The following is a 9,920-nucleotide window of genomic DNA, read 5'->3' as shown; positions in this document are numbered from 1 at the left end:
TAAATCTCATTTGAATTGGATTGTTACTAATTGGCTTACCTAGCGGGTTGGGTTAGATATAATCACGACTAGTTGAATTTTGGTTCGTGACAGTATGTGACTAGCTGGGGCTAAGCTAGCTTTTTCTAACAAGTAGTTTTATTAGGATCAGGAGAATGTAGAATCTAGAGTCATTAATTTTGAAGAAGCTTAATCTTTTATATATATATATATATATATAATTTTTTTTTTTTTTTTGCATACGTATACATAGTCTATACAATTCGTCCTAGATTCGCAATTTTATTCTGACACATTATCTCGAAACTTCATAAGATGAATGTGAATGTGTTCATTTGGGAGCGGGCGCAGAAGCTGCTGCAGCTTAAGAACGAACTCGGTAAAAAGCAAGCAACTCGTCTCTAGGAGGTAGAGATTCCTTGATTTGGCTACAGTTAATGTACTCACCTCTCCACTTACAAAAATTTGGAAATTTTTCATTTGTCACTAAAACAACTCCAGAGGCTTCTTCAAAAACTCCTAGCCAAAATGCCACCAAATTTGCAGCAATATCAGCAAACCCAAATTTGTCACCCACAAAGAACTTCTTATCCTTGAGCTCATTGTCAAGAACTTTAAACATTTCACAAACTTCCTCTTTAGCTTTCTCTTGCTCCTCCCCTTTGCGAAGGAAAATATTCGGTACTGCAGTCACCTGCAAAACGCTCTTAACTTAACAACAACAACAACACTACGTCTCAATCACAAGTAAGTTAGAGTCGGCTCCATTTAATTCCGCACTACTGCTATACAAAATTATGAAAAGTTTTCCCAGCTGTTTATATTTTTTACTGACATATAAAAATAACACGATTAAAAAATTTCTTAGAAAATATAAGACCCAAGTAAACATACTAGCATCACTAAAACATATTCTCAACTAATTGATACAACTTATATAGAGATCTTGTGTTTCATTATGCCATATTTTTTTCCGTAACATCCGCATGGATTAAGAGATATTGTAGGTATTTTGAAGCAATTTCTTCCCATACGATTTTAAGTCTATCTTGTCCCCTTTTAAAACCTCCACTATAACGGTTTCACACTTACGGATATGTTGATCTGAACATTGACACATGACATGACTAAACCATCATATATGGAATAAAACAATATTCAAAACAACTTTAGTCGTCTCAAATAAATGTTTACTACATTATGCATATAGGTATTTACCTTATCGTCAAGGAACTTAGCCCAGAAACGAGCTAAAGCTCGATCATAAGGGTCTTTAGGCAAAATGGAAGGGCCTTCAAAAGTCTCATCAATGTATTCAAGAATGACCATAGACTCAACAATGGGTTTTCCATTGTGAATGAGAATAGGGACTTTTTTGTAAACAGGATTGGATTGAAGAAGTAGAGAGCTCTTGTTATTTCGATCTTCGTCTATATATTCATATTTCACGCCCTTTATCTTTAGAGCCCACTCAACTCTGTGACTAAATGGGCTATACCAAAAGCCTAGCAACTTCACTTCTGCCATCTCACAACTTTGGTTCTCAATTCTTTGCTAATTTACTATGTTAAGGAATTTTCAGTGGTGGTTCTCTCTTGATCATTGTGGTCTTCTTTTATAGAAGGAAAAATCAATGAAGTGTCTTAGAAACCAAGTAAATGATTTAATGTTTCCTCTTTGAGAATACAATTTTCTAATTATATGTTTCCATATTGACCGAATACTTTTTATAATAAGCATAAGTCTCAAAATATGAGGGAGTGGTTGAAGGTTCTTATTTTTACTATTTTCTTTTCTATTTCTTCTTATATTTTATTTTTGTATGCCTGGCGCCAAATTAAATGTTATCTAAGACTTGAAAAGACTAATGATTATTAAATTAATTCATGTTTGTCCAAGACTTGAAAGACATACCTAAGCACTTAGCTAACTCTATTTTGACTCATCACCTAGAGATTCTCTCAAGCGTACGTTATGCTACTTTAGAGGTTTTACAAGAAAAGAAATTTCTAATGAGAGGTTTCGTGTTCAAACACTCGGAAACGAAGAAACTTTCTATAGGGAGCATTTCTTTGCTTTAATAGGTCCTATTAGTCAAGCTAATGAATACCATATAAGGAATGATTATACCCAAAAAATAAATAATTGCATGTACGTCAAAGCAACCTACTTCGAATTCTACATATTATAACGCACCTTTCGTCCTAATTTGTGTGTCATATTATCTTTTTTTGTTTATTTCAAAATATTATTTTTTTATTTAGAAAAAAGTTAACTCTAAAAATTTTATTTTACACGTAATGAAACGATTTATAATTACACAAATGTCTGAAAATATTTCTTTTTTTTTTTCATAAATAATTTTGTGTCCAATCAAACCCGTGCAGTCGGTCAGTGCAAACGCAAACGTCAAACAACGCAACTAGCTAGGTTATTTTGGTGTACTTGCTTTGCTTTGTTGACAAGAAACTTATTCTAAATCTCCCACTATGGAAAAGAGGACTAAAACCACCTCAAAAAAATAAATAGATACATACTCTTCAACAAAGTAAGTTTTGAAGCCAAGCTAAGTGAGAAACAAAGTTCTAAAAAATGGGAGAAGTTAGGTTGCTTGGTGTTAGTGGCAGCTCTTATAGTCGCAGAGTTGAATGGGCTCTGAAAGTTAAGGGAGTGAAGTTTGAATTTATAGAAGAAGATCTACAGAACAAAAGTCCTCTGCTTCTTCAATCCAATCCTGTCCTTAAGAAAATACCAGTGCTAATTCACAATGGAAAGCCCATTTCTGAGTCTATGGTCATTCTTGAATACATTGATGAGACTTTTGAAGGCCCTTCCATCTTGCCTAAAAACCCTTATGACCGTCCTATAGCTCGTTTCTGGGCTAAGTTCCTTGACGGAAAGGCGAGTTTATTAACCTATTTTATGTGTGTGTGTTTTTTGATCGAGTTATATAATTACTGAACTTTATCAATTAGAATAGTGAAGTTATAAAACTATTTTATATCATGAATTATGTGGGGAACATTCAGAAAATACAAATGACTTGAAAGTGAAACTCACGACACCGGTAATTGTTTCTTCTTCCTCTTCTTCTTCTTCTTATTATTATATTAATTAAATGTTTGTTCATTGTCTTTAGTTTATATAAAATATGGGTAGTCAAAGTGTATATGATTGGCTTTTTTATTTATTGAGCAAAATAATTGACCATTCGGTCATTTAACATATAGTTTAGTTACGTTGATGTGATAACAAATAGTGTAAAAAATTTGTGGGACCATGATATTGGTGTGGTTATTCTCATTAAGGGTAAAATGAGTAAAATGAAAAGTTTAAAGTAGAATTATTTTTAATTATAGAAATGTGTCATTCTTTATTAAAAAGATTAATAAGGAAAATGTGTTGTCTAAATTGAAACGGAGGTAGTACTAATTTTTATGAATTAATTTTTATAGCAAGTAAAGTTTATCTATTTTAATGTGATAAAAATAATTTTATAACTTTATTATTACAGTGAATAAAGTTAAGTAATTATACTTGAAATTACCCCTTCCCTTATCCATCTTGGTCCTAAGAATGTTTTAGTTTTTCTTTGTGCTTTCAGTGTTTGGAAGCAGTGGGAAAAGCTCTGTGGAGCAAAGGAAAGGAGCAAGAAAAGAGCATACAACAAGAAGCTTATGAGCTGCTGAAAATTGTTGATAATGAACTTAAGGACAAGAAGTTTTTTGGCGGAGACAAAATTGGATTTGTTGATTTAGCTGCAAATTAATTACATACCATTTTGGTTGGAAATTGTAGAAGAAGCAACAGGGGTTGTGTTAGTGACAAGTCAAAAGTTTCCCCATTTGTGTGCTTGGAGAAATGAGTACCTCAGCTGTAGTGAAGTTAAGGAAAACCTTCCTGATAGGGATACGATGCTTGGTTTTTTCAAAGCTAAAGTCCAAGCTGCCGCTGCTGCTAAATGAATATCTATTGAATTGATTGTAAACTTTTGAGATTCTTGTATGTGGAATAAAGCCTGTCTTCTCAGAAATTTAGGTGTTTTTTCTTTTTATGTATTGAGAGAATCACTTCTATTGATGTTACTAAGTGAAAGAGTTTTTTTCTTAATAAATGATATTTTTAGGTACTGCAGTTTATAAGTTATTATTTGCAATAGTTAAGCTTTGAAGGAGATCGTCGGTACAATAGCAAAGTTATCGCCGTATGATTAGGAGGCTACAAAAAGTTGTCAAAATATTTTTTTGCATAAATATAAGGTAATGTTGTATACAATAAATTCAATGTGGCTCGGACCTTCTCCAATTCTTGCACATAGCGAGAGTTTATTTTTATTTACTTTTCTGGCAAATACTTGTATACATGATTTTGAAGGCAAATACTTGTATACATGATTTTGAAGGGGAAAAAACTACGTAGGGTTGCTTTGCCTAGAGAGGGGAATTGCAAGGATATAACGATACGATTACCATGCCAATAGTTCTTCATCCAACATTTGAATCATGTACGGTTAAACTTTTCTACATCTTTGTTTGTTCTGATATTTTTTTTTTGTTATAGTGAAGTGCTGTTATAAAAGAAATATATTATAATTTAATATAAAAATTAATTCCGAAAAAAACTTGACTTTTATAGTAAATATAATGAATGTTGTATAGAGATATTGTTATAAAGAAGTATTATATTTTGTAAGCTTTGACTTTTGGATTCATTAAACTGAGATCATAATTAAGCATGCTCTATTTCAGCGAATGCGGTTTTTCGAGTATCTTCTCCAATTGTAAATATCTCCAGATCTGTATTTAAGAATGAAAAACTAAATTAGTAATTATCTTGTACTTAATTTTTAATTCTTTTGTTTAATTAGAGAATATTTATAAAACACTTTTTGGCATATATAAGCTATAGAGTTTAAAGCCGATGAAGAATTCTCAGATTGTGTTTAAGTTTTATGTTGGTGTACTCGCCACTAATAACATACCTACAACACAGAAAATATATTTTGAAAATCAAGAATTGGCATCCGAAGTTTAATCCAAAGTGACTCTCAACGTGGAGCACCAATCTAATGGTAAAACTTACTCGCAGTGAGAATACAAATTACTAACTAATCATTATTAAGTGAAAGTTTTCGTGCAAATACATTTAATGTATCTACTGATATAAATATTTTATTAAATGAATAGAACCTTCCACTTAAATTTTAAGAACTGTGCTTATTTCTCTCCGGTCCCTACTATTTTACCTTTTTATTTGGATCCAAAATAAGTGTCTATTTACATAATTAAGAAGGAATTAATTTTATTTTTTCAAAGTGTGCCCTTATTTACATATTTAAATGTGTCAAGATAACAATTAATTAAAGTTAATTTAGTGAATACATATTTTTTTTCTTTTCTTTAAGAGTCTTATTTTGCTAGTGAGTGTGACAAAGTTAAATGGTCACTTGTAGACGGGAGGGAGTAATAATCTTCGGTCAATATGGAAGCATCAAACCAGAAAATTGACTTGTCAAAGAAGAAAACTTGCATTTGCTTGGTTAAAAAGACACTTCCTAATTTTTACCTCTATATAAAAGAAGACCAGAGTTCAAGAGATCAAGACCACCACATAAAATTCCTCTACCAACATTGTAAAGCAAACACAGAGAACCAATTGGGTTGGCTGATATTGCTGCAAATTTTGTGGGACTTTGGCTGGGAATTTTTGAAGAAGCCTCTGGAATTGTTCTGGTTACAAGAGAAAAATTTCCAAATTTTTGTGCGTGGAGAGATGAGTACATTTAACTGCAGCCAAAACAAGGAATATCTACCCCCTAGAGATGAGTTGCTTGCCCATTTCAAAGCTCGCTTTCAAGCTGCAGCCGTTCCCAAATGAACACCTCCAGTGAAATTTCAAGATTTTGTGTGGCAACTTCAAAATAAAAATCTTCATATGTCTGAACTTGGGCTTTAACAATTTCAGACCCAAATATCTGAAGTCTATGAAACTCTAGACTTACAAACTTCAAGTTCATGACATTTTGTGTGGCTACAAAAGTATTTGTCGAAAGGCTAGTTTAGCAAGATATTCACGTGCTTTTCGTGTTACTGTTTTGTTTGGCTGATCAGAGATTGTAGAATAATTAATAAATATTATGACTTCTCTCATCAAATTGATAAAGGCAAAGAAAGAAATGTTGACTCATAGTGTGAAAGCATTTTATATTTCTAAGAAAGCAGAAAATATTACCAGGAAGTATCTCGTGTAACAGTTTTGTTGGTTAGTCGGTGATTATACAATAATTAGTCATATCTTTTTTCCTCATTGAATTGAAAAAAGAAAGGATTGGTGACTCGAGTGTGAAATCAGTTTTATATTTCTAGGAAGCACAAAAAATTAATTAGCACGCTATGACATTTGACGAAAATGTTGGTGTCATGAGCACATAAGTCATCGGTATTATTTTGTACCTAAAAAAAGTAATAGTATTATTGTTAATCTTCTTACCATCGTTGAGTTCTAAGAAAAGGAAAGCCTTTTATTAAGATTGTCACAGTCCAAAAATCTCGTTCTATAAAAAGGAAAGAAGCAAGAAAAAAAGTTAGGGTTCTTTACTTTCTAGTCGAAATACACAGATTACATATTGAATTTTACACTGTTATACACATATTTTACATATATTATACACTTATGGACTATTTTAATTTAAGTGATTGACTAGAGGAGTATTTAACTTATGGGCGGAGGATGGCCCAGTTTCAAGGGAAGAGAGAGTGCTGATAGTTATGACTTATGATGTTAGCCCAATTGTCTGCTTTGTTTAGAAAAAATATTTTTAAAAATAAATAAATGTTGTAAATTAGTTAATTCTTAAGGTTCTTTCTTTCTCTCTACATTTTTTATTTATTTTCTTGTTTCATATTATTACTTGAGCTAAATTTGTCAACAATAAATAGATATTTTTTTAACTTGGCTGCAGTTAATGTAATTATCTCTCCAAGGGAAAAATTACCAATACAATAGCGGAGGCTTCTTCAATAATTCCAACCCAAAATGGCACTACATTTGCAGCAATATCAGCAAACTCAAATTTGTCACCTACAAAGAACTTTCAGCGTCTCATAAGTTTTCCCTTTATCATTCTCTTGCTCCTCTTTTGAGAAAGAAAAATTTCTTCCCTGCTGGATGGTACATGTAAAACACTCAAAATTAAAATGAAATTTTTTTTCGATTTTGCATATATGAATACGCAACAAAAATAATTACGTTTCAATCTCAAATAAATTAAAATCTTCGGTTCATTTAAATTTATTTCAGACCAATATTATACAAAAATAAAATAAAAATCACTAAAAGTTCTTCATATTTTCTATTGGTCGCTATTTTGCAGTCATGTTTGAATACATTTCGGCAGTCAATGTTGATTCTTTTGAACGTCCTCTTTATTTTTATTTTTCTGTATAGTAGTTGGAATATTATAATATTTCACAACACAACGAAGTGAAAAGTAACAACCTTACACATATTAGCAGTAGGGCTGTTTATCGGGCGGATTAGACGGTTATTTGCTCTTAACGGTTTGACTTATCGGTTATCGGCTTTTAAATGTATTAATCCGCTAGCCACCTGATAAGATATCGGGCGGATTGGAATCGGTTTAGCTCTTATCGGGCGGTTTATCGGATTGTTTGCCGACTGCTGTGACTCAAAATAAAATTTCTATGCTCAGCAAACTACATTCCAGTCTATAGAATATGACACCTAAGAAGAGAGCTAAATAGAAGAAATATAGAGCTACATTCCAGCTTATTTCCCAGTAGAATCATCTCTGGGGATGAGCCTATTAACAACTTATAACTATTAGAAGAAATAGAAGAGAACACCGGGTATAACACATGACATCAAAATTATCTAATAGTAACTAACTGGAATAGTAAATTATAACTAAATGTCTAATAGTAAATTAGTAATAGATAGAGTACTAGAAGTGGAAGAAGGATTTTTGATTTTATATATATATATATATATATATATATATATATATATATATATATATATATATATATTTATATTCTTAACGGGTTAACGGATTATCCGTTAAGAAAATTGAATAATCCGCCCCCAAACCGATAAGCCGTTAATAAAAAAAATTCAATCTGTTCCCCGTCCGTTAAACCGTTAAACCGATACCAATAAGCCATTAAGCTTCGATTTCGGTTCGGTTTTTAGTTTCGGTTCGATTTTGAACACCGCTAATTAGCTGGGAGAGCAATAACAAGGATGACTTATGTGCTTATGTCACCCACTTTTTCGTCAAATCTCGTGGCTTGCTTTTTCATTAATATTTTTTGCCTCCTTAATTAGAAAGAGAAACTTATGTTTATCATTATGAGTCACCAATTTTATCTTTTTTCAATTGATAGGAAAATTGATATGTTTAATTATTGGACAATAGCTGACCAACCAATAAGATAGTAACACGAGCACATACGCAAATAGCCGGCTAAGCTCTCTCTCAAACAAGCAGTTTTATCAAGATGTAGAATCAATGGGTTATGAATTAGTTTGATTTTATAATATTCATATAATTTTTAATATTTTTTTTCTTATATATACACTTTAAAGTGTGAATGAAAAGTAAAAGGATGTTGCAGGCATAAAAGAAAGAAGAAATTTGTTGGATTTATATATATATATAGATATTTCTATCCTAATATAAAGAGTTTGGACGAAGGCAAGCCCTCACGTCATTATTGTCCGTTTGGATTAGGATAGATTAATTTTTTGGACCGATAATTTTTCATTTTTTATTTCGTGACATTTTCGTAAAGGCACCTGATTATTCACAAAAATGCTGCAACTTATACCTCTTTTCCTCTTACCCATTTGTTGGCTATATAAACAGAGGCCTTGCCTTAAATTTCATTATCAAATTTTTAAACTTCTGCATTATTTTCAAACACAAAACAGATTTTTTGTTATGCTACTAATACTTGCAACCCCCCCCTCCCTCCCCCCGTACTTTCAAGTTAAATTGCCACTTGCTGTCGCACCAGATGCTAAAACATGGGTGTTTTGTATGTTAAATATAAGTTTCAATGATAAAAAAATAATATATCACCTTTGGTATAGGAAAAATAATATATCACCTTTGGTATAGGATCACAAGGGATAAAATAAAAGAATCAATAGTCCTTATCATTCAAGTATGGACTAAGGGAATAATATATCAACGGGAACTCTAGAAGCAAAGGAAAGGAAAAGTATCAATGATTAGATATGAAAAAGAAAGAAGCAACGGAAATCCGGAAGAATAATCAATCAATGATTTGATAGATGATTGACAGAAGATGTTATAGGAAGGTCCCAAAATCAAAGAAATATAAAATTGCAAAGCTCTACACTGGAGATCATTAAAGCCCGAAATCAGGGGATCCATCATCAATCACACAAGTAAGGGAAAAATCTACCTAGCGGAAGAAAGCTTGTCAAGGCCACAAGTCAAACAAGATCAACGGAAACTTAACCTTATTCTTGGAAAGAATCAATTTACGATTCGTTTCAAGGATCAACTCCCTTGGGTTTGTAATCTCTCAAGATTCACGTCAATCAAGAATCAAGAAGGCCTCACGAAGTATATATACATCTGTTCCAGGATTGAAGCAGACATACTTTAAACTAACCATTATCACTCTTTTTGTTCTACTCCAAACAAGTATTGTAGTTCCTTTTTAGATCTGTTGTGTAATTAGTGAGAGAAAAAAAAGAGATAAACATTGGTGAGACATTGTATCAACAAGGGAAAAGTGACATTAGAGACTAAGATGTTGGTGTAAAGCTACATGAATCATCCACCCCCCCCCCCCTCTTGTACTTTCAATTGGTATCAAAGCAGGTCACACCCTTTTATCTTTTGCTTAACAACTAGTGAAAAAGAT

The 9,920-nt window shown here is 32.0% G+C and overlaps 1 protein-coding gene and 1 pseudogene across 1 annotated transcript; one reads left to right on the top strand and one right to left on the bottom strand.

Annotated features, from left to right (window-relative positions):
- Positions 1-253: 253 nt before the first annotated feature.
- Positions 254-1,607, bottom strand: LOC104117446 (probable glutathione S-transferase). The gene is made up of 2 exons (XM_009628504.4): positions 1,219-1,607; positions 254-694 (listed from the first exon to the last, which is right to left on the bottom strand). Exons 1-2 carry the CDS (start codon positions 1,525-1,527, stop codon positions 365-367), a joined length of 639 nt encoding a protein of 212 aa, XP_009626799.1. The 5' UTR covers positions 1,528-1,607; the 3' UTR covers positions 254-364.
- Positions 1,608-2,496: 889 nt separating this feature from the next.
- Positions 2,497-4,129, top strand: LOC104117447 (probable glutathione S-transferase; annotated as a pseudogene).
- The last annotated feature ends 5,791 nt before the right edge of the window (positions 4,130-9,920 follow it).

This window comes from Nicotiana tomentosiformis, chromosome 7 (genome assembly GCF_000390325.3).
Source record: "Nicotiana tomentosiformis chromosome 7, ASM39032v3, whole genome shotgun sequence".
NCBI classification, from domain to species: Eukaryota; Viridiplantae; Streptophyta; class Magnoliopsida; order Solanales; family Solanaceae; genus Nicotiana; species Nicotiana tomentosiformis.
Note: the sequence above shows the minus strand (reverse complement) of the source record. Positions and strands in the feature narration are given on the sequence as shown.